The sequence below is a fragment of the Dendrobates tinctorius genome, unplaced genomic scaffold (genome assembly GCF_039654945.1).
Source record: "Dendrobates tinctorius isolate UK_male_01 unplaced genomic scaffold, ASM3965494v1 ptg000157l, whole genome shotgun sequence".
Taxonomy (NCBI): domain Eukaryota; kingdom Metazoa; phylum Chordata; class Amphibia; order Anura; family Dendrobatidae; genus Dendrobates; species Dendrobates tinctorius.
Window position 1 is genome coordinate 653,873 of NW_027361824.1, and position 24,977 is coordinate 678,849.

The 24,977-nt window shown below is 47.3% G+C and overlaps 1 protein-coding gene across 1 annotated transcript in view; it reads left to right on the plus strand.

Moving 5' to 3' along the window:
- Positions 1-24,977, plus strand: part of LOC141051501 (T-cell ecto-ADP-ribosyltransferase 1-like) — a 144,037-nt gene that overhangs the window by 57,998 nt on the left and 61,062 nt on the right. Inside the window, exon 3 of the mRNA XM_073548432.1 lies at positions 23,512-24,208. Coding sequence (XP_073404533.1) covers positions 23,512-24,208 — 697 coding nt within the window. The remainder of the gene's footprint in view (positions 1-23,511; positions 24,209-24,977) is intronic.

Sequence of the window (24,977 nt, forward strand, 5' to 3'; positions counted from 1 at the left end):
CACTGTGGACGTGTATGCATACACCGTCCCCTCTTCACTCGTCAACGCTCCTGACAGGTCCGTCACTGTGGCCGCCTTAGGCCCGTAAACCAACAGCGCTTCTACTGTTCAGTCGTCGTGTCAAATACGGTGTCTTACACCCAGTGCCTCATCCGTTCTGCGGTTTTTCCTGTCAGGACCACCCCCCCTGACGTTCTCTCTCCTCAGTCCCCCCTGGTCTGGTTCTCCTCAGAGAGCACGAACTGTCATAGTCCTCCTGTCACCTGAGCTCCCCCTGGGGACTGGAACTTTCTGGAACCCTCCTTCAGTATTTATAGCACTCCCGGTCCCCTGTCACTGTAACTCCGCCCCATGACCAACGGTTTCTAAAGCCCTAAGCTGATGTCAAGTCCTTTGCTCACACTCCTCCCTGCCATCTAATGGTCAACCAAAGGTACTGCACGTCCACTACACTTTCCTAGCTGTTTCCCCACTGTAGTAACTGACACCTGTCTAAACTGTACAAACCTATCTTTCTCTATTCTGACACGTCCGTCCGTCCGTCAGGTCACCTTCCCTACACTCTCCCTTCCTTTGTCCATTGTCGTCCTCGACAATCGTCTTCCCTGCCTTTGTCGTTCTGAAGCTTCACCTACACTCTGTTGTCGGACCAGCTGTTGGGCCAAACCCACTACCTGCAGGGGCCGAACCATACTGGGAGCACTATGCTCTGAGCAGCCTACTGCTACTCACCAGCGCGCACGCCACATGACAGTGTCTTTCAAATTGGGCTAGGTACACCCATATTCTCTCTATGGCGTGTACCTTCCCCTACTCTCCCCTACTGTCACCTTTCACTATTCAGTACACCATGATCGAGGTATCACACCTACCAGATCATTACCAGCGCCCGCCTTCCTCCTTCAGGGATGTCCGTGGTGTTGGGGACCTGACCTAGGACGGCTGTCTCTCTCACGTCTTCCAACTCTTTTACCCTTCTTTCAGTTACATGTCATGGTCGGCGTCTCGGTCTCCCAGACCCTCTTCACACATAGACCCCTCTTCAGATCTCACACTTCCCGTTGGTCCCACAGACCTTCCCTTACCCGGACCTGTTGCATTTTACTTTGGCATATTATACATTACACAACTTTATAATAGCACAAGTACCCATTTTTATATATTTTTTTTTCCATTTTCTTTTGCTTCTAAAAACCAACATATAACACGAACATTGCATGTCTTCTTTCCCCCCCTTCCTTGGACACGGACACTACCTCTCTTCTACGTATCCCCGCTCTGTCAGGCTAACAAGTAAACATGGACTATCCTGTAAGAGGAACATAGAAAAACAGAAATAAAAATCACAGATAAACATTTTTTTTTTTAAATCTGACCGCGAACTGTCCTTTTGATCTGCACAACGGTGCAACGAACTCCTGACAGTTCAATCCACCTTCTGGTGGTCACTAGTAAGGGCCCCACAGCTGTGGAACCCCTGGGGAAACCAAGAGTGTCCATCCAAGTCCTTTTCACGGGGTTCGCTTTCCTCAGACTCCGCCAGTACTGCCACCGCGTAATATCCGCGGGGGAAGTATTCCTTATAGTAGGAGACGGAGTCCCCTTCTTTCAGGGCCCGGCCATGACGTATGGAGGCTACATTCACATACACTTTTTGGCCAGACTGGTCACGAATAAAACCGTACCCACTGTCCGTGTTGGTGTACACCAGCCATCCCCGGGATCTTTCCACCGCCATGCCAGCCTTCCCTTTTGAGTGAAGCAGGCTCCATACCTCCCACTCCCGGATCTTCTTCTGTTTTATCACCTCCGCAACCCAAACGGAGGGTGTCGCGCCAGTCCCAGAGTCCGGTGGGCAGGACCTTGCCGAGAAAGGGCGTGGGACAGAGGTGGCCAATGGTTTCTGCGGCCCAGCAGCCGCTGGGGCTGGGTGGCGGGCAGGGACAGCCGGATTTCTCGCAGATTGGGCCACAGGGCCTGACACATAGGCCGCAGCCGGCTCCAACGCCGGCATAGCCGCGGCCGCGGGATAGGCCGCACCCGGAGTTCCAGACGGAGCCGGAGTAGCTGCCGATTCCGGGAATGAGGTCGCTACCGGCAGGGGACACGCAGCAGCGCCTTTTGTAGACAGTCTCTGCACCGGCGACACAGACGTGGTGCCACCGGGCATGATGAATCAGGAATGGTAACGGAGGCCCTGCTCAGCTCAGCGTAAACAGTAAGGGTCTCCTCGGCCAGACTTTCGGATACACAGGGGGCCGCGTTCTGCGGCTGAGTAGCGGGGACTTCTTGCGGAGCCGCTGGCAGATCCGGGGGAACTCTCACCTTCCCCAACGTTGCGGCCTCTGTCACATCTTCCTGCGGCTTCTCCCGCAGTCTCTGTTCTTCACCCCGCCGTCCGGCGGGGCTGGCCTCCAGGCTCAGCGGGTCCGCGGGGAGGCTTCCCAGTGATGTCTTTGGCGGTTGCTCCTGTAGGTTCCGCAGCCACTCTTCTCCGCCTGAGATCTGGAAGACTGTCCATGACTCCCAGCGGGATTCGATCTCCCGACGCCATCGCCACTCCAGGCACCCGAGGCCTCCTGGCACATATTGTTTCCCCCAGGAGTACGTTGGAGGGGGCCCCAGTCCATCCGGAACCATGGCAAACACCCGGACCTCTCTCCTGCGTTGGAGTAATACCGCCATCTTGGGCAGAATCAGCTGCTGCCTTTGTTCCTCTGCAGCAACGCAGATCCGCCACAGCGTCCCAATTTGTAATCCACAGGTCAGTAATTGGTAGTCCACAGGTGTTTATAATCCAAAATAGAGCAGCCCAAGTTTTTCTCAGTCCTTCAGACACAGGCCTGCCGCAGAAGATAGCGTATTAGCAGCGGCGATCCTGCCGACTACGCCAAATGTAGGGTCGGTAGGCCGGGCTGGGGGGTGGTCTCTCTTCTTACCGTGCAGAGATGTAACAGAGACAAGATGGAGGCACGTTCTGGGTGCAACAGGTCCAAGTTTATTTTCACTCGCTGTCCGCCTGACGGCCTCAGAAGCACACCGCACTTCCTTCACCTCACGGCCCTCCGTTTCCAGGGCCGCTTCCCACACACTGTACGTTACACTGGGGACATGTATGCATACACCGTCCCCTCTTCACTCGTCGACGCTCCTGACAGGTCCGTCACTGTGGCCGCCTTAGGCCCGTAAACCAACAGCGCTTCTACTGTTCAGTCGTCGTGTCAAATACGGTGTCTTACATCCAGTGCCTCATCCCTTCTGCGGTTCCTCCTGTCAGGACCACCCCCCTGACGTTCTCTCTCCTCAGTCCCCCTAGTCTGGTTCTCCTCAGAGAGCACGAACTGTCATAGTCCTCCTGTCACCTGAGCTCCCCCTGGGGACTGGAACTTTCTGGAACCCTCCCTCAGTATTTATAGCACTCCCGGTCCCCTGTCACTGTAACTCCACCCCCCATGACCAGCGGTTTCTAAAGCCCTAAGCTGATGTCAAGTCCTTTGCTCACACTCCTCCCTGCCATCTAATGGTCAACCCAAGGTACTGCACGTCCACTACACTTTCCTAGCTGTTTCCCCACTGTAGTAACTGACACCTGTCTAAACTGTACAAACCTATCTTTCTCTATTCTGACACATCCGTCCATCCGTCCGTCCGTCAGGTCACCTTCCCTACATGTAAATGGAGCTAAAAGGAACGCACTGGGGCTCTAATAAGATGGCGCCTGGCCACACCTACAGCTGTGAATTGAGCTGCCCACAGAGGCGTGCCCAGTTCACTCCTGATGCTGCTGCAATGAAAGAGATAGGGGTCGGGAGCCGACTGTTATGTCTTATGCCCAGGGACTGCTGTAAATGAGCATGGAAAGTGTCGTTCAGCAGCCAGCAAGGTAAGATGGCAGCCCCCAGTGGCTGCATTACTACCGTACAAAAAACAAACCATACACACCACTGATTCAAGCTTAGGGGATCTAATCTTTTTATACTATTTTCTTTTTTACATTAAATTATGAAAAAACACGGCACCTTCCCTTTAAGGGATCGAAATGCCTCTTTGGTGTACAGAGGATTTCATTTTTGGGATTTATTTTGTCTCCGTCGACTATTGAAATGGACCCGGCCAAGGTACAGGCCATTTATGAATGGGTTCAGCCTACTTCTTTGAAGGCTTTCCAGAAGTTTTTGGGTTTTGCTAATTTCTATCGTAAATTTTTCTAGTATTGTCAAACCACTGACTGATCTGACCAAGAAGGGAGCTGATGTGCTGAATTGGTCTCCTGAGGCTGTCTCAGCATTTCAGGAGCTTAAGCGGAGATTTACTTCAGCTCCAGTTTTACGGCAACCTGATGTCTCACTTCCATTTCAGGTGGAGGTAGATGCTTCTGAGATTGGTGCAGGAGCTGTTTTGTCCCAAAAAGACCCTGTGACTTCTAAGATGAATCCCTGTGCCTTCTTTTCTCGAAAGTTCTCCCCATCTGAACGCAACTATGACGTGGGGAATCGAGAATTGTTGGCCATGAAATGGGCATTTGAGGAGTGGAGACATTGGTTGGAGGGAGCTAGACATCAAGTTGTGGTCCTCACCGATCACAAGAGTTTGATTTATCTGGAGTCGACCAAACGCTTGAGTCCTAGACAGGCTAGATGGGCCTTGTTTTTCACGCGTTTTAATTTTGTGGTCTCTTTTCTTCCGGGCACTATGAATGTTAAGGCAGACGCCCTTTCTAGGAGTTTCTTTGCTGATTCTCTTAATGTGACCGAGCCTACTACCATCCTAGGTGAGGGGGTAGTTCTTTCTGCCATTTTGCCCGATTTGAGACGCTCCCTGGAGGAATTTCAGGAGGATAAAACTGAGCGTTGCCCTATGGGAAAATTGTATGTTCCTGACCAGTGGAGAAAGAGAGTGATGTCTGAAGCTCATTGCTCCGCATTGGCTGGTCATCCAGGTATTTTTGGTACCAGAGATTTGGTGAGTCGGTCTTTTTGGTGGCCTGCCTTATCTCGTGATGTCAGGAATTTTGTACAGTCCTGTGGGACTTGCTCTCGGTCTAAATCCTGTTCTCGTTCTAGTGGGTTGCTGATGCCCCTGCCGGAGCCCAAGAGGCCATGGACCCATATCTCAATGGATTTTATTTCTGATCTTCCTGTCTCTCAGAGAATGACTGTTATCTGGGTGATTTGTGATAGATTTTTGAAGATGGTCCATCTTGAACCACTCCCAAAGATGCCATCTTCCGCTGAGTTGGTGCCCTTGTTTTTACAACAGGTGGTTCGGTTACATGGGATTCCTGAGAACATTGTGTCGGACAGAGGAGTCCAGTTTGTTTCCAGATTCTGGAAAGCCTTTTGTTCCAATCTGGAAATTCAGTTATCCTTCTCCTCCGCGTTTCATCCCCAGACCAATGGGCAAACTGAGAGAACAAACCAGACCTTGGAGTCTTATTTAAGATGTTTTATATCTGCTGATCAGGATGATTGGGTCTCATTTTTGCCCTTGGCCGAATTCGCGCTGAACAATAGAGCTAGTTCTGCCACTTTGATGTCACCCTTTTTCTGTAATTTTGGCTTTCATCCTCGATTCTCTTCAGGGCAAGTGGAATCTTCGTCCCGCCCAGGTGTGGACACTGTGGTTGAGAGAATGAAGCAGATATGGGACCAAGTGGTGGATAAGTTGTCACTCTCTCAGGAAAAGGCCCAGCGATTTTTCCAACCAGCATAGGACCATTGGTCCCCGGTTTAAAGTGGGTGATATGGTTTGGTTGTCCTCTAAGAATATTCCTATGAAGGTTGCATCTCCAAAATTTAAGCCAAGATTTATTGGACCTTATAAGATTTTGGAGATTCTTAATCCTGTTTCTTTTCGATTGGCTCTTCCAGTTACATTCAAGATCCATAACGTATTTCACAAATCACTGTTGAAGAGGTTTGTTGAGCCAGTAGTTCCTATGGCAGCACCTCCTGACCCTGTATTGGTTAAAGGCAATGTGGAATATGAGGTAGAGAAAATATTGGATTCTCGTTTGGTTACACGGAGACTCCAGTATTTGGTCAAAAGGAAGGGTTATGGCCAGGAGGATAATTCTTGGGTCTCTGCCTCTGATATTCATGCCAATAGATTGGTTCGTGCTTTTCACCGGGCCCATCGTGATCAGCCTGGTGGTGTGGATGAGGGTTTGGTGACCCTTCCTCAAGGGGGGTACTGTTGTGAAATCATTTTCTGGTCTACCAGTTGTGAGTTCTCCTTCCGGGCTCCCTCTGGTGGTAACAGAAGGTAGTGAGGTTAATTTAATAAGTAGAGATCTGCCACCTGATGATGAGGATAACGATTGGATCTCTGGAATCTCAGACTGGATTTAAGACAGCCGACGCCCTATTCTGGTGCTGGTGATTCCTTCTGGCTTTTCAGGTCTTGGTTTTCAGCTCTGTTCCAGTCATCTCAAGCTAAGTGTTTCTGCGAATGTTCACACTTGATTTTGTTGGTCTATTCAGTTTATTTGTGTGGTCAGCCAGCCCCGGCTGGGGCTGTGCTGAATTTCCACTCTTATTTATCTGTATTTGCCAATTTGCTTTTTGTCCCTTATTAGATTGGCCTCTTTTTTGCTCTGTCTCAGAATATTTCAGAGTGCTGATATAGTGAGAGAAGTCTAGTGACTTCAGGGTTAATTTTGTTATCAGAAGTGTTGGACATTATTTTTGTAGGGTTTTTTGGGCAGATTGCAGACAGTGTCTTTCCTTTCCTTTCTAGTTAGTTTGGGCCCCATCATTTGCTCAGCCTATTTTTCTGCCTGTGTTTCTGCCTGTGTTTGTGTTTTCATCTTGTTTCATCGTCAATACATGTGTGGCGGCTGTCTATTTCTTTGGGGTTTGCTCTGGGGCAGTTAGTTTTCCCCTTTTCTTGCTTTAGGCTTATTTAGTCCTCCGGCTGTGACGAGGCATCTAGATTCATCGTAGGAACGCTCCACGGCTGCTGCTAGTTGTGTGGTTAGGATCAGGGGTCTGCAATCTGCATAGTTACCAACCTCTCTGGTTTTCTGTGACTTAGCTTGTTTAGTTTTCCTCCTCGGTGACCCATTCATAACACACCACATAATGATTGAATAATCTCACATACAAGGAACAACTAATTATGCCACACCATGACCAGACCACATATTACCACCACATAGTGACTGAATAATCCCACATACAAGGGACAAATACTGCTAAACCATGACCAGACCATAAATTATCACCACATAATGACTAATCAATACCAAATACAATGACAAATACCGCCAGTCCACCACACTATGACAAAACCACATACTACCACCACATAGTGATGAATAATACCACATGCCAGGAAAAAATACCACTACACAATGGCCAGATCACATATTACCATCACATAGTGACTGAATACTAAAATACTGATCATTAATAAAAAAACACAATGCTATTTATTATAAGAGCCATTATGCACAGGATTTCTGTATATAGTGTACAATGTATTATGTCAGTGTACAGGTAACACAGGGATCACCAGGGACTTTATACCCAGGAGCTCTGTCTATAGTGTCAATGTACAGATAATACAGGGATCACCAGTGACATTATACACAGGAGCTCTGTATATAGTGTCAGTGTACAGGTAATACAGTGATTACCAGTGACATTATACTAAGCAGCTATGTATATAGCGTCAGTGTACAAGTAGTACAGTGATCACCAGTGACATTATACACAGGAGCCCTGTCTCTAGTGTCAGTGTACAGATAATACAGGGATCACCAGTGACATTATACACAGGAGCTCTGTCTATAGTGTCAGTGTTCAGGTAATACAGTGACTCACCAGTGATATTATACACAGGAGCTCTGTATATAGTGTACAGATAATACAGTGATCACCAGTGACATTATACAAAGAAGCTCTGTATATAGTGTCAGTGTACAGGTAATACAGTGATCACCAGTGACATTATACACAGAAGCTCTGTATATAGTGTCAGTGTACAGGTTATACAGTGATCACTGGTGACATTATACACAGGAGCTCTGTGTATAGTGTACAGGTAATACAGGGATCACCAGTGACATTATACACAGAAGCTCTGTATATAGTGTCAGTGTACAGGTTATACAGTGATCACTGGTGACATTATACACAGGAGCTCTGTATATAGTGTATAGTGTACAGGTAATACAGGGATCACCAGTGACATTATACACAGGAGCTCTATATATAGTGTCAGTGTACAGGTTATACAGTGATCACTGGTGACATTATACACAAGAGCTCTGTATATAGTGTACAGGTAATACAGGGATCACCAGTGACATTATACACAGGAGCTCTGTATATAGCGTCAGTGTACAAGTAATACAGAGGTCACCACTGATATTATACACAGGAGCTCTGTATGTAGTGTCAGTGTACAGGTAATACAGTGATCAACGGTGACATTATACATAGGAGCTCTGTATATAGTGTCATTGTACAGGTAATACAGTGATCACAGGTGACATTATACACAGGAGCTCTGTATATAGTGTCAGTGTACAGGTAATACAGTGATCACAGGAGACATTATACAAAGGAGCACTCCATATCTTCACTCCGCAACACGGACAGTGCCACCGCTTTCTACAACGCCACCCTCACATCAGCCATAGACTCAGTCGCGCCCCTCTCATGCATGGCAAAGTGCGACAAACCAATAGGCAACCCTGGCACAACAACCTCACCAAAAATTTCGACAAGCATCCAGGGTCGTGGAGCGGCGTTTGAAGAACACATGCCTACCAGACGACTTCACTGCTTTCAAACAAGCTACACTTGCCTTTAAATCAGCCCTCACCTCTGCTAAACAGACCTATTTCACAAACCTTGTATCTTCATTATCCCACAACCCAAAACAACTGTTCAGCACATTCAACTCTCTCCTCCGCCCACCACTGCCACCTCCAACTCCCCTCATCTCTGCTGAGGACTTTGCCACCTACTTCAAAATCAAGATTGATCAAACAAGGCAAACCTTTACAGTTTCACCACCCCAACTGCTCCACATACCAGACCTCTGCCCTTCCCTAATAACCTCCCTCTCCAACATCACTGAAGGAGAGCTTACTCATCTCCTTTCCAAATTACGCCTCACCACCTGTGCACTTGACCCCATCCCTTCCCACCTGCTCCCCAACCTCATTAACATGATCATTCCAGACCTAACCCAGCTCTTCAACCTATCCCTAACTTCTGGTACCTTCCCCTCTGTCTTCAAACATGCCACCATAACATCCATCCTCAAAAAATCAAACCATGACCCAACTGCTATGCCCAGCTATCGCCCCATATCACTGCTCCCGTTTGCTTCCAAACTCCTTGAACAGCATGTCCATGCTCAACTTTCCTCCCACCTCTCATCTAACTCCCTCCTTGACATCCTGCAATCTGGCTTCCGCCCCCACCACTCCACTGAAACTGCCCTGACCAAAATTACTAATGACTTACATTAGCCAAAGCTAACAGACAGTTCTCCATCCTCCTCTCGACCTATCCTCTGCCTTTGACACAGTTGACCACTGCCTACTGCTACAGATTCTTTCTTCCCTTGGCATCAAAGACCTTGCCCTGTTCTGAATTTCCTCATACTTTTCTGACCGCACATTCAGCGTTTTCCACTCCCACACTACCTCCTCATCCCGCCCCCTCTCTGTTGGAGTCCCCCAAGGCTCTGTCCTGGGGCCCCTACTTTTTTCCATCTATACTCTAGGACAACTCAAAGTCCCATGGATTCCAGTAAAACCTGTATGCAGATGACACTCAGATCTACCTCTCTGGCCCAGATGTCACCTCTCTGCTATCCAGAATCCCGGAGTGTCTATCAGCCATATCCTCCTTTTTCACCTCTCACTTCCTAAAACTCAACGTAGACAAAACTGAACTCATTATCTTTCCTCCAGCTCACGGATCTTCCCTACCCAATCTATTATGGTAAACGGCATCACGCTCTCTCCCGCACCTCAAATCCGCTGCCTCGGAGTAACTCTCGACTCTGCCCTGTCCTTCAAACCACACGTCCAATCTCTTGCCAGCTCCTGTCGCCTCCAACTCAAAAAAAATTTCCAGAATCCGTCCCTTCCTCAGTCCTCAATCTACTAAAACTCTTGTACATGCCCTCATCATTTCCCGCCTTGACGACTGCAACACTCTCCTCTGTGGCCTCCCTGCTAACTCTCTTGCACCACTCCAGTCTGTCCTCAATTCTGCTGTCCAACTAATCCACCTCTCTCCTCGCTACTCCCCTGTCTCCCCCCTCTGCAAATCCCTCCATTGGCTCCCAATTCCCCAACGAATCCAGTTCAAACTACTAACACTGACCTACAAAGCCATCCACAACCTTTCCCCTCACAATATCTCTGAACAAATCTCCCAATATCTTCCCTCACGTAATCTTTGATCCTCCCAAGACCTCCTACTCTCCTCCACACTTATTCGTTACTCACACAACCGCCTCAAAGATTTCTCCCGAATATCCCCTATCCTCTGGAATGCCATGTCTCAACACGTCCGATTATCCACCACCCTCGGATCCTTCAAGCGGAACCCGAAAACCCATCTTTTCAGGAAAGCTTACAGCCTGCAATGACCATTCTGCCACCTCACCACCGCCTGAGCTGCCGCCTCATCACCACCAGAGCTGCTGCACCCCTGACCTTCTGTTTCTTCCCCACTATCCTGTAGATTGTAAGTCTGCAAGGACAGGGTCCCTTCCCCTCTGTACCTGCCTGTCTTTGTAAATTTGTTTACTGTTAATGATATCTATGACTTTGTATGTAACCCCTTCTCATGTGCAGCACCATGGAATTAATGGCGCTATATAAATAATAATAATAATAATAATACTGTGAATAGGTAATATAGTAATAACCAGTGACATTGTACTCAGGAGCGCTGTATATAGTGTGAGTGTACAAATAATACAATGATCACCAGTGACATTGTACACAGGAGCTCTGTGTATAGTGTCAGTGTACAGGTAACACACTGAATCACCAGTCCTGTTTCTAGTTGAAGATATTTGTCTTCGCTTTGCTTCTTCATCCAGCACAGACTGCCATTACTCGTTTCTGCAGAAAATAACAGTTATCTACAGCACCTTCCCCAATTTCCCTCAAGTTTCACACTATGCCAGATGAAGAAAAAAGTGACAAGTGTCATCCTGCAGAGTAACATAAACTCCCCTCACACTGAAAACAGTATCCTCAAAAATGAAATACATTACAGCAGTAATAATATCCCTTAATTAGCCTCTACAATAATAATGTCCCACATCCTGCTTCAATGAGTACTCCACTCTGGACCTACATGGCTCCATCCTGCCTCAGGTGTCTCTCATCCTGCCAAAAGTGTCTCTCATCCTGCCCCATATGATCTCTCATCCTGCCAAAAGTGTCTCCCAGCCTGCCCCAGGTGTCCTCATCCTGTCCAAAGTTTCTCCTAGCCTGCCCTACGTGTCATCACCCTGCCCCACGTGTCATCATCCTGCCCCACGTGTCATCATCCTTCCCCATATGATCTTCCATACTGCCCCCCGGTGTCTCCCATCCTGCCTAAGGCGCCATCATCCTGACCCAGGTTTTTCCATCCTGCACATATGATCTCCCATCCTGCCCCAAGTGTCTATCATCCTGCCCCAGGTGTCATCATTTTGCATCATATGATCTCTCATACTGCCGAAGGTGTCTCCCAGCCTGCCCCAGGTGTCATCACCCTGCCCCAAGTGTCATCATCCTTCCCTTTATGATCTTCCATACTGCCCCAGGTGTCTCCCATCCTGCCCCAGGTGTTTACCATTCTGCCCTAGGTTTCATCATTCTGCCCCATATGATCTCCCATACTGCCCCAGATGTCTCCCATCCTGCCCCAAGTGTCTCCTGTCCTGCCCCATGTGTCCTCCTGTCCTGCCCCATGTGTCACTCATTCTGCTTCTGGTGTCATCATCCTGCCCCATATGATCTCCAATTCTGTCCAAGGTATCTCCAAGCCTGCCCCAAGTGTTATGAATGGGTCACCGAGGAGAAAAAAAACAAAACAAGCTAAGTCACAGAAAACCAGAGAGGTTGGTAACTATGCAGATTGCAGATCCCTGATCTTACCACACAACTAGCAGTAGCCGTGGAGCGTGCCTACAATGTTCCTAGACGCCTCGTCACGGCCGGAGGACTAAATAAGCCTAAAGCAAGAAAAGGGAAAACTAACTGCCCCAGAGCAGACCCCAAAGGAATAGATAGCCCCCACACATGTATTGACAAGATGAAGGCACAAACACAGGCAGGAAAATAGGCTGAGTAAATGATGGGGCCCAAACTAACTAGATAGGAAAGGAAAGGCACTGTTTGCAACCTGCAAAAAACCCTACAAAAATCATGTCCAACGCTTCTGATAGCAAAATTAACCCTGAACTCACTACACTTCTTCCACTATATCAGCACTCTGAAATATTCTGAGACAGAGCAAAAAAGAGACCGAACTAGTAAGGGACAAAAAGCCAATTGGCAATATACTGATAAATAAAAGTGGAAATTCAGCACAGCCCCCAGCCGGGGCTGGCTGACCACACAAAAAACTGAATAGACCAACAAAATCAAGTGTGAACATTAGCAGAAAAACTTAGCTTTAGATGATTGGAACAGAGCTGAAAACCAAGAGCTGACAAGCCAGAAGGAATCACCAGCAACTGAATTGGGCGTCAGCTGTCTTAAATCCAATCTGAGAATCCTGAGGTCCGATCGTCATCCTCATTCTCAGGTGGCAGATTTCCACCGATCAAATCAGCCTCACTACCTCCTGTTACCATCAGAGGGAGTCTGGAAGGGGAACTCACAACTGGTGAACCAGAGAATGAACTCACAACACCCAAGTGTCTCCCATTCTGCCTCAAGTGTTTCTCATCCTGCCTCGGGTGTCATCATCCTGTCCCATTTGATCTCCAATCCTGCTCTATGTGTCATCATTCTGCCCCAGGTGTCTCCCATCCTGCCCCATGTGTCTCCCATCCTTCCTCATGCGTTATCATTGTGCCCCATGTGTCTCCCATCCTGTCCCATGTGTCTCCCATCCTGCCCCGGTGTCTCCCATTCTGCCCAATATGATCTCTCATCCTGCCCAAGTGTCTCCCAGTCTGCCCCAGGTGTCACCATCCTGCACAAGGTTTCTCCCACCCTGCCCCAGGTGCCATCATGATTAAGGGTGCTTAGTCACCAGAAACGCGTTGATGTCATTCATCATGTAACTTTTTACGCTGATGCTTTTATCCACCATTGAGCACTTTCTTCAATGAATAACCCCTTAAGCCCCAAGGGTGGTTTGCACGTTCATGACCGGGCCAATTTTTACAATTCTGACCACTGTCCCTTTATGAGGTAAAAACTCTGAAACACTTCCATGGATCCTGGTGATTCTGACATTGTTTTCTTGTGACATATTGTACTTCATGTTAGTGGTAAAATTTCATTCAAATAACTTGCGTTTATTTGTGAAGAAAACAGAAATTTGGCGAAAATTTTGAAAATTTCACAATTTTCCAACTTTGAATTTTTATGCCCTTAAATCACGGAGATACGGCACACAAAAAACTTAATAAGTAACATTTCCCACATGTTTACTTTACATCAGCACAATTTGGGAACCAAAATTTTTTTTTTGTTAGGAAGTTATAAGGGTTAAAAATTGACCAGCGATTTCTCATTTTTGCAACACCATTTTATTTTTACGGACCACATCACATTTGAAGCCACTTTGAGGGGTCTATATAATAGAAAATACCCAAAAGTGACACCATTCTAAAAACTGCACCCCTTAAGGTGCTCAAAACCACATTCAAGAAGTTTATTAACCCTTTAGGTGCGTCACAGGAATTTTTTGAATATTTAAAAAATAATGAGCATTTAACTTTTTTTCACAAAAAAAATACTTCAGGTTCATTTTTTTTTATTTTACCAAGGGTAACAGGAGAAATTGGACTGCAAAATTTATTGTGCAATTTGTCCTGAGTACGCTGATACCTGATATGTGGGGGGGAACCACTGTTTCGGCACATGGCTGAGCTCAGAAGGGAAGGAGCGCCGTTTGACTTTTTCAATGCAAAATTGGCTGGAATTCAGATTGGACGCCATGTCACGTTTGGAGAGCCCCTGATGTACCTAAACAGTGGAAACCCCCCCACAAGTGACCCCATTTTGGAAACTAGACCCCCCACGGAACTTATCTAGATGTGTGCTGAGCACTTCGAACCCCCAAGTGCTTGACAGAAGTTTATAACGCCCGGGCGTGAAAATAAAAAAATCATTTTTTTCCACAAAAATGATATTTTTGCCCCCAATTTTTTATTTTCCTAAGGGTAACAGGAGAAATTGGACCCCAAAAGTTGTTTTGCAATTTGTCCTGAGTAGGCTGATACCCTATATGTGGGGGTAAAACACTGTTTGGGTGCATGGCAGAGCTTGGAAGGGAAGGAGCACCATTTGACTTTTTCAACTCAGAATTGGCTGGAATTGAGATCAGACGCCATGTTGCATTTGGAGAGCCCCTGATGTGCCCAAACAGTGGAAACCCCAATTTTAACTCCAACCCTAACCGCAACACACCCCTAACCCTAATCTCAGCCCTAACCCTATCCCTAGCCTTAGCCCTAACCCTAGCCCTAACCCTAGTCCTAACCCTAGTCCTAGACCTAGCCCTAGCCCTAACCCTAATGGGAAAATGGAAATAAATACATTTTCTTTTAATTTTATTATTTTTCCCTAACTAAGGGGGTGAAAACGGGGGGTTTGATTTACTATTTATGGCGGTTTTTATGTTTGGCAGCTGTCACACGCTAAAAGACGCTTTTTATTGTAAAAATAGTTTTAGCATCACCACATATCGAGAGCTATAATTTTTCCGTATTTTGACCCACCGAGTCATGTGAGGTCTTATTTTTTGCGAGACGAGTTGACGTTTTTATTTCGGGCACGTGACATTTTTTGATCGCTTTTTATTCCGATTTTTGGGACGCAGAATGTACAAAAACCAGCGTTTCATGAATTTCTTTTGGGGGGGTGCGTTTACACCGTTCCACGTGTGATAAAATTGATAAAGCGGTTTTATTCTTCAGGTCAGTACAGTTACAGCGATACCTCATTTAGGTCGTTTTTTTATGTTTTGTCAGTTTTATGCAATGAAAACTATTTTATATAAAAAATAATTATTTTTGCATCACTTTATTCTGCGAGCTATAACTTTTTTATTTTTTCGCTGATGATGCTGTGTGGCAGCTCGTTTTTTGCGGGACAAGATGACGTTTTCAGCGGTACCATGGATATTTATATGCGCCTTTTTAATCGCGTGTTATTGCACTTTTTGTTCGGTGGTATGATAATAAATCATTATTTTTTGCTTCGTTTTTTATTTTTATTTTTTAAGAGGTTCGCTAAAGGGGTTAACTAATGGGACAGTTTTATAGGGCGGGTCGTTACGGACACGGCGATACCAAATATGTGTACTTTTATTGTTTTTTTTTTATTTCCAAAAAATGAATTTGTTGGGGGAATATTTTTTTTTTTTCTAATTTATTTGGCGATTTTTTAAAAATTATTTTAACGCTTTTTTTTTTAACTTTATTACATTGTCCCAGGTGGGACATCACTGTCCTGTGACAGATCGCTGATCTGTCACATCACAGATCACTGTGACAGATGAGCGATCTGTCACAGGCAGTGCAGCAGACTTGGACGGGATAGTACGTCTCATGGCAGAAAGGGGATAAAGAAGTTGTTTTCACTACTTCGTTGAGCTGGATGTTTCATTCTTTTGACTGTTTCACGCCTTGAGACAGCATCTCCGTGCTCCGAACCCTCCAAGATGTCTATTACAGTGAGCTGGACTCTTTTTTGGTCATCATCCTGCCTCAGGAGTCATCATCCTGCCCCAGGTGTCATCATCCTGGCCCATATGATCTCCCATACTGCCCTAGGTGTCGCCCATCCAGCCCCAGGTGTCTCCCATTCTCCCCCAGGTTTCATTATCCTGACCCATATGATCTCTCATACTGCCCAAGGAATCTCCCATCCTGCCCCATGTGTCTCACATTGTGCCTCATGTGTCTCCCATTCTGACCCTGGTGTCATCATCCAGCCCCATCATCCAACCCTTTATGATCTCCCATCTTGCCAAGGTGTCTCCCATTCTGCCCCAACTGTCTCATACCTGCCCCAAGTGTCATCATCCAGTCCCATAAGATCTCTTATCCTGCCTCATGTATCATCAGAGCTTTCTTCTCCACTGTTCTCTGCACTCACTTATCAGCATAGTCTAGTTTTCCTTTCCCAGAGTCTAGTTTTCCATGGACCTGGGGAGAAGGGCGAAAAAAGGCAATTTACATCGTTAACCAAAGACCCTCTGCTACTTTTTAGTTCTGACTGTCCCTTTCCTTTTTTCTGTGGCCAGATAAGGTATTTTTCTTGAACCTCATTACAAATGGCCCTGGGTTGAGGACACCAAGTATTCCTCAAAGGAGCAGCAGACGTCCAGTCATTAACAAATCATTTCCACAGGACTTGTCTCTTCATCGGGTGTCATACATGGCCGCTCACTGGCAGCTGATTTTTTATGTAGTTTGCTTCCAAAACAGGAATGGCGAGTTATAATTCGCAGTGAACTATTGGGGAAATTCATTAGTCATCGTGATATGGGGTTTCTTGTTTCATGTAACACAACTGGGTGAGGCTCCTTTCCTATTTACGTTCATATTTCCTAGCTCAGATGGATCATTTTTGGCTTTGAAATGTCCATTGATCACTCCTGCATGTTAATAATCTGGATAGCAGAGCAAGAAAAGTAAAAAAAGCTGAGTGACAATGTGGTGCCCCTGAGGGTTCAATCGCTACAGAGGTACTGCACCTCCTCCTGAGGTGTAGTACCTTACTACCAAGGTAAGATGGAGGCACCTGACCAAACTCCAGCACCTGCACCCAGCACGGAAACCTTAGAACAGCAGGGCACTCTACTTTATATGACCCCAGCTTGGTTCATGAAGGGTGCTGTGAGGTGGGTGGATCTCAGTTTGGTAGAAAGTGGGAGTACTAAAGGAAGTCAGGATCAGTTCCCCTAAGGGGGATGTGATGAGAGGACATTGATGAGGCAGCTCTCTGTTAGCTGGAGCTGCTGGGAAGGAAAGAGGAAGAAAGCAGTTACCTTGGAGGGAAAGGAACGTGACGTGTGGAGGAGAGCTGGGGACTGGGGCTAGAGCAGAGCCCTTCCCTAAGTTTGAGCGCCAAAGGCCGGGCGCCGGTATCCAAGGTGGTGTGGATGCTAATGATCCTACAGCAGAAACCGTAGGACTAGAAGCTGTAAATTCTTAATTCCCAACTAAGACTCAACGACACAGTAGCAACGTGTGTGAGCCGGGACATGATTGTAAGAGGTCCCTGAAGTAGGCTACAGCTGCCTGTCATGCGAGTGGAGTTCTAAGTAACAGACAGAAGGAGGAACTTGAGTGTAATTCATAACTGCAAGTACTTCAGATTAGCGCTAGAAAGGAGACGTCCAGGAAGGGCACATATTGAAGGGAACGCTGGAAAGGTGTGCTCCATTTACCTGGGAGTTGATTGAGCCCCTCACCTGGAAGACACGGCACAGAAGCGGGCACCTGTGAGCATCGGAAAACAGTGAGTAAAGCTTTGGAACCGCATTTAGCTGTGTCTCTGCCTTCTTCCTGCGTCAACCTTTCAGCACTGCTACATCCCCTACCTGAACACTACACCATCTATTTCAACATCTACTGCCACTGCCCTGGGACTACAGCTCTGTCTGTGGAGGGCTATTACACCTCTGCTGCATCACACCATCTGTCCCAGAGGGTCTGCACTGCAGTGCTGGTCACCTTTGACCAGATACCACAGGTGGCGTCACAAACTTATCTACACATAAACAATTCAGCATCAATCCTCTTATTTTACATGGACACTCAGGGCCAAGGACCGGGTCACTGCCACCGCGACACATCCCTTTAAGACACCGGCCCGGTACCAAGTAAACCCCACAGCCCTGGGGGTGATCCAACAAGCCAAACTGCGGTCAGCTGCTCAGTCACGGAAATCCATGCCATGAAGCTCGTGGCAAGCAAACAGTGTGTGTGCTGATGTTAATACCAGAGAAAGTTGTTATAGGGATGTTATACACCACGGATGTTATACACCAAGGGGAAAGGGACGGATGTTATACACCGAGGAGAACGGGGTTGGATGTTATACACTGAGGGGAATGGAGCTGGATTGTCATGATCTGACAGTTTTAAACTTGACAAAGTGAATTTTTTTTACTTTGTCAAGTGCAAAGTGTGACGTGATTGCCCCCGGTGGCCATTAGAATTATCACATGTGGTGTCTTTCATTCTAAGTTGCCCGGTGGTGGGGAGTGGTATCGCACCTTAGTGTTAGGTTTAATTTGTAATTATAAATCAGGTGTTAGACTCTATAAATGAGTCTCAGGGTATGCAATCATTGTTGGTGATAGTTGTTCATTTGCAACCAACCTTGGTGGTGGAAGGAGCTGGAGAGATTGCTCAGCTCAATCTGAGTCCTGGTGTGGAAGGAGTCACAGAAGGGAGTTCTTTGCAGCGCTGACTGAACTTGGTGGCAGCTATTCAGGAGGAAGGTTGCAGTCGGTTGCTGGACTCTGTGCTGGAGCATTTGCACAGAGAGAGCTAAGTTTTCTATTTCCCCTGTTTGTGACTTTCCTTATGTGTGATCTAGTGCAGTGGTGGGATTAGTTTCCGCACCGGCCAATGCCCTAGCGAGGGACTAGGTTCAGGGCGAGTCAGGGCATAAGGTTCGCGTGCGGCGACAGGTTCGGAGCCTGTATAGGGAATGTAAGGAGTGCAGGGACGCTGCCTCAGGGGAGCTCAGGAGGTCTCCATGTCCCTATTCCCTATTACAGGGCCCACCACTGTAATTGTTCCTGTGTTTCCCCTTATTGTTTAAATTCGCCAGCTGGAGGCGGGGTATCCAGTTTTACGTGTACTTTAAATTCGCCAGCTGGAGGCGGTGTATCCGGCTGCACGTCCCGGTATTATTTAAATTCGCCCTGCTGGAGGCGCTGTATCCAGGGTCACGTGTGTCCTAAATTCGCCCTGCTGGAGGCGCTGTGTCCAGTCACACGTTGACCGTTACATTATCACCAACCATAAAATTTTTTCCTTTCTACTGAGCTATGGACCTAATGCAAACCTTTACCCAGGTACTGCAGACCTTTACTGAAGAGATTAGGGGGCTGCGCGGTGAGATGGTGCAGCAACTGCAGCTGTTGGTGGGCTTTGGAGGTTTGATTCAGGCACAGGCTCAGCCAGAACCCAAGATATCTCTCCCAGACCAGTTTTCTGGAGGGAGAGATCAATTCTTGGTTTTTCAGCAAGCCTGTAAATTATATTTCAGGCTGCGCCCTCGTTCTTCAGGGAGCGAAGAGCAACGGGTGGGAATCATTATGTCCCTTTTGAAGGGGGATCCCCAATCCTGGGCCTTCTCCCTGCCGGACGATTCACCATCTTTAGAGTCCGTGGACGAGTTTTTTGCGGCTTTGGCGCTTGTGTATGGGGATCCTGATGGTGTCTCTCTGGCGGAATCCCGACTCCGTAGGTGTAAACAAGGAGCCCGGATTGCTGAGGAGTACTGCTCTGAGTTTAGGAGATGGGCCACTAACACTCAGTGGAATGACCCTGCACTTAGGAGTCAATTTGTGCAGGGTCTGTCTCCTAAGTTGCAGGACACTCTGGTGCAGTACGCCGCCCCCAGGTCGCTGGAGGCCGCCATGTCCCTCGCCATCCGGGTGGATAGACGCCTTAGGGAAAGACATACACAAAATGTGCCCCCTGTAGTCCTCTCCGGGGGTGAGGACCCCCCCGGTACGGTTGGTGGAACCCAGGCAGCCCGGTGTTGTTGGTACAAATAGGGGGTTGCCTGGGGTTCGCCGTGGTGGGGGGGTATGCTTTTCCTGTGGGAAGCCGGGCCATTTCATGGGAGCCTGCCCAGGGCGTGCCAAGTCTCCGGACGAACCTGTGCAAGTAGGAGGTGTTGGGTTGTGTTCAGGCCTGCCTACGGTTCAGGGAGTGGGGTTGGCATGTTTTTCCTGTGGGCAGACTGGTCATTTCCTTAAGGCGTGCCCATTACGTGCCAAAATATCTGTGTCATCTCAGAAGCCGCAGACCCCTGGCCGTTTGGAGGGAGGCAACCAGGGAGTGTACATTTCCTCCATTTTGCCCTCCCAAGGTATTATGTCAGCAGAAGTGTTAGCTGGCGGGGTACCGGAGGTGGTACCGGTGCTTGTGGACAGCGGAGCAGGAGTCAGTCTGGTGGATGCTCGTTTTGTCCAGACTCATGGTCTGAGGTGTAGGACGCTGGCCCAACCTATCAGCGTCCAGGCCAGTAACTCTGTTCCACTGAGTCAGGGGAGCCTTACCCAAGTCGTAGAAAACATCCATCTGCGTATAGGACATCATGAGGAGTCCTTGTCATGCTACCTCTTGGAGGGAATGCCAGTACCTATCGTTTTAGGCTTCCCTTGGCTGAAAAAACACAACCCGGGGATAGATTGGCGAGCTAGGGAAGTAGTCAGCTGGGGGCAGTCGTGTGGGGGCTGCTGCCTTGAGACTACTGTCTCTGCCGTCTCTCTTCAGGGGACCCCTTCCTCTCCAGTGAGAGCAGCGATTGTGCGGCGGGGGAGTAGGGGCAAGTTCCAGCCCTCGCCGCTAGCAAACCCTGTGAGGGGCAGACCTCGTGGTGGAAAGGGTTGGAGGGTGGTGTACCCTATGGTGTAGTGCGGGGGTGTGAGTGTGGTGACACAGGGGGACGCCTCTGTTATCAGGTCCAGAATGAGTTCACCCAAGTTTTATGACAAACGAATGTGTGCAATAAACGTTCAGGTCCGGACCTGTGTGTGAACGAGCGTGTATGGGTGCCACCAAAAAACATATTGTGGAAGTGTGTTGTGGAGCCTGATCAGCTCATAGCAAACAAACATACACATACATAAACTCGTTCCCCAGGTCGGCGCTGTGGAGATGAGTGGTGCCTCCAAAATAAACTTTATTGCCAATACCAGCTGTGTGTTTGTCATAAATTTGAATTCAGTTGAGGGTGGGGTGAACTCAGGGTCTGGGCGTCCCCGCTGTAGGCGTTTCCCTAATGAGGGGTCGTCTTGAGGGTCCAGAGGCCCCTCATTAAGGAGGGGGTACTGTCATGATCTGACAGTTTTAAACTTGACAAAGTGTTTTTTTTTTACTTTGTCAAGTGCAATGTGTGACGTGATTGCCCCCGGTGGCCATTAGAATTATCACACGTGGTGTCTTTCATTCTAAGTTGCCCGGTGGTGGGGAGTGGTATCGCACCTTAGTGTTAGGTTTAATTTGTAATTATAAATCAGGTGTTAGACTCTATAAATGAGTCTCAGGGTATGCAATCATTGTTGGTGATAGTTGTTCATTTGCAACCAACCTTGGTGGTGGAAGGAGCTGGAGAGATTGCTCAGCTCAATCTGAGTCCTGGTGTGGAAGGAGTCACAGAAGGGAGTTCTTTGCAGCGCTGACTGAACTTGGTGGCAGCTATTCAGGAGGAAGGCTGCAGTCGGTTGCTGGACTCTGTGCTGGAGCATTTGCACAGAGAGAGCTAAGTTTTCTATTTCCCCTGTTTGTGACTTTCCTTATGTGTGATCTAGTGCAGTGGTGGGATTAGTTTCCGCACCGGCCAATGCCCTAGCGAGGGACTAGGTTCAGGGCGAGTCAGGGCATAAGGGTCGCGTGCGGCGACAGGTTCGGAGCCTGTATAGGGAATGTAAGGAGTGCAGGGACGCTGCCTCAGGGGAGCTCAGGAGGTCTCCATGTCCCTATTCCCTATTACAGGGCCCACCACTGTAATTGTTCCTGTGTTTCCCCTTATTGTTTAAATTCGCCAGCTGGAGGCGGGTATCCAGTTTTACGTGTACTTTAAATTCGCCAGCTGGAGGCGGTGTATCCGGCTGCACGTCCCGGTATTATTTAAATTCGCCCTGCTGGAGGCGCTGTATCCAGGGTCACGTGTGTTCTAAATTCGCCCTGCTGGAGGCACTGTGTCCAGTCACACGTTGACCGTTACATGGATGTTATACACTGATGGGAATGGGGCTGGATGTTATACACTGATGGGAATGGAGCCGGATGTTATACACTGATGGGAATGGAGCTGGATGTTATACACTGATGGGAATGGAGCTGGATGCTATACACTGATGGGAATGGAGCTGGATGTTATACACCCAGGGGAACGAGGCCAGATGTTATACACCCAGGGGAACGGGGCTGGATGTTATACACCCAGGGGAATGGGGCCAGATGTTATACACCCAGAAGAACACTGATGGGAATGGAGCTGGATGTTATACACTGATGGGAATGGAGCTGGATGTTATACACTGATGGGAACAGGGCTGGATGTTATACACCGATGGGAACGGGCTGGATGTTATACACTGATGGGAATAGAGCTGGATGTTTTACACTGATGGGAATGGGGCTGGAGCGACCAGAATGGTGACCGGTCTGCAAACCCTGTCTTATGAGGAAAGGTTGCAGGATTTGGGAATGTTTAGTTTGCAAAAGAGAAGACTGAGAGGAGACTTAATAGCTGTCTACAAATATCTAAAGGGCTGTCACATTGTAGAAGGATCAACTTTATTCTCATTTGCACAAGGAAAGACTAGAAGCAATGGGATGAAACTGAATGGGAAGAGACACAGATTAGATATTAGAAAAAACTTTTTGACAGTTAGAGTGATCAATGAGTGGAACAGGCTGCCACGAGAAGTGGTGAGTTCTCCTTCAATGGAAGTCTTCAAACAGAGGCTGGACAGACATCTGACTGGGATGATTTAGCGAATCCTGCTTTGAGCAGGGGGTTGGACCAGATGGCCCAGGAGGTCCCTTCCAACTCTACGATTCTATGATTCTATGATTCTGGATGTTATACACCGATGGGAACGGGCCGGATGTTATACACTGATGGGAATGGAGCCGGATGTTATACACTGATGGGAATGGAGCTGGATGTTATACACTGATGGGAATGGGGCTGGATGTTATACACCGATGTGAACGGGGATGGGTGTTATATACAGATGGGAACTGGGATGGATATTATACACCTAGAAGAGCTGGTAAATCTCCTCCTTCATGACTTATTCTCTTAGTTTGTTTTACATACTTACATTCTTCTGCAACGATTTACAGTGATTTAGTTGGACTTGAACCCAGGACCCCAGCACTGCAAGGCAACAGTGTAAAGCACTTAGCCGCCATACAGTGCAAACCACTGAGCCAATGTACAGTGCAAACCACTGAGCCACTGTACAATGCTAACCACTGAGCCACCATGCTAGTTCTATTGGAAATTATAGCTGAGAAGTTCACATCCTGGGGCCAAAATAATATCTGTGTAAATGCTCTGATGAAGTATTTTGTTCTGTTTTCATCCAGGTCTACAGTGGAACCTTTAAAATAACGTATAATCCCGACATATTTGATGATCAGTACATCGGCTGCTCTGGGAAGATGGAGGACATCATGCCCAAGGTGCTTCAGAAGGAAAAGGCTAATAAGCAGTTTAAAGACGCCTGGATCAATGCAACCGAGCGATGGGAAGATATAAAAGATTTTCTTACCCTTCCGGAAGGGTTTGAGGATGAGCATGGGATAGCTCTTCTGACTTTCACCAATAAGTATCCAGAAGGAAACCCCATATACCAGCAGCTGAATGGAAACCTCACCATAGCGGGAGCCTCCCGGAAGGATTACATGGAGAAGTTCCACTTCAAAGCCCTTCACTTCTATCTAACAAGAGCTTTACAGATACTAAAACCTAACTGTGACAAAAGCTACACAGTCTATAGAGGAAGTCCACACTCCCACGACATAAAGCCACTCCTCAAGTTTGGTAGATTTACCTCAACTTCTATGGACCGTGAGGCGGCACAGGTCTTCGGCACAGAATCGCTCTTCAAGATAACAACTTGCTTTGGTGCAAAGATTGAAGACTTGTCATTTTTTCCATTAGAAGAAGAAGTTCTGATTCCTCCAACTGAAAAGTTTCTATTTGTCACAAAAGAGAATTCATGGTTTGTTCTGAAAAGTACCGGAGAGATGTGCAGCTACTTCAACTGCGCCTATCTGAAAGGTAAATGTCCGTCCATCTGTTTTGTCCATGTTTTGATCAAAATGGCTGCTGCATTTCCTTCTTCTGTTGTTAGACAAGTTATAATACTCCTTTCTCATTGGTTGTGATGTGATAGTTCAGAGATATTATTGGTGAGTCATGCAGGTAAAGCTCAGGTTAATGTGATTCCTCTTTAGCTGATACAGTCTTCTGCAATGTGGAGGACACTTTGGGTCATTTTCGCAAAGCAAATCACAAGTTGTTTGAGATCCCTGAGTTCATCGAATTTCTAAAAATTTGGCACAATCTGGATTCTCATGGAGTCGATTTGCTCATTTCTACCAACAAGGTCTTGAGATCTAATAAAACAATTATTTTCTATGTTGTGGATAGTGATACATTTATTTGGTGGGAACATTCTCTTAAGTGGTTGCATTGGAAAAATCATTCAGGTGAAATCATGAATGGTGGGAAAAAAGGCTGACTGTCCATAAAGTGAATGTCGTGTATAAATGGGCTCTCCATCTAAGTGTTAGAAATGGGATAGTAAAAAGAGCACATTTCATGCACTAAATATGATCAAAACCATGGTGGAAACCCGAGAGACTCTACAATAAGAACATCCAATAAAAGAGGATCTCGCACCAAATTTTCATCTGAAAACTATCTGATAACACCCACGTGAACTTAGTTTGCTCATTAGGTGCAAACAAAACTTTGATTGCTAAAATCTCCACAACGGAGGGAAAATTAAAAGAAAAAAAGAAATATTTATTCTCTCTGTAGCCAC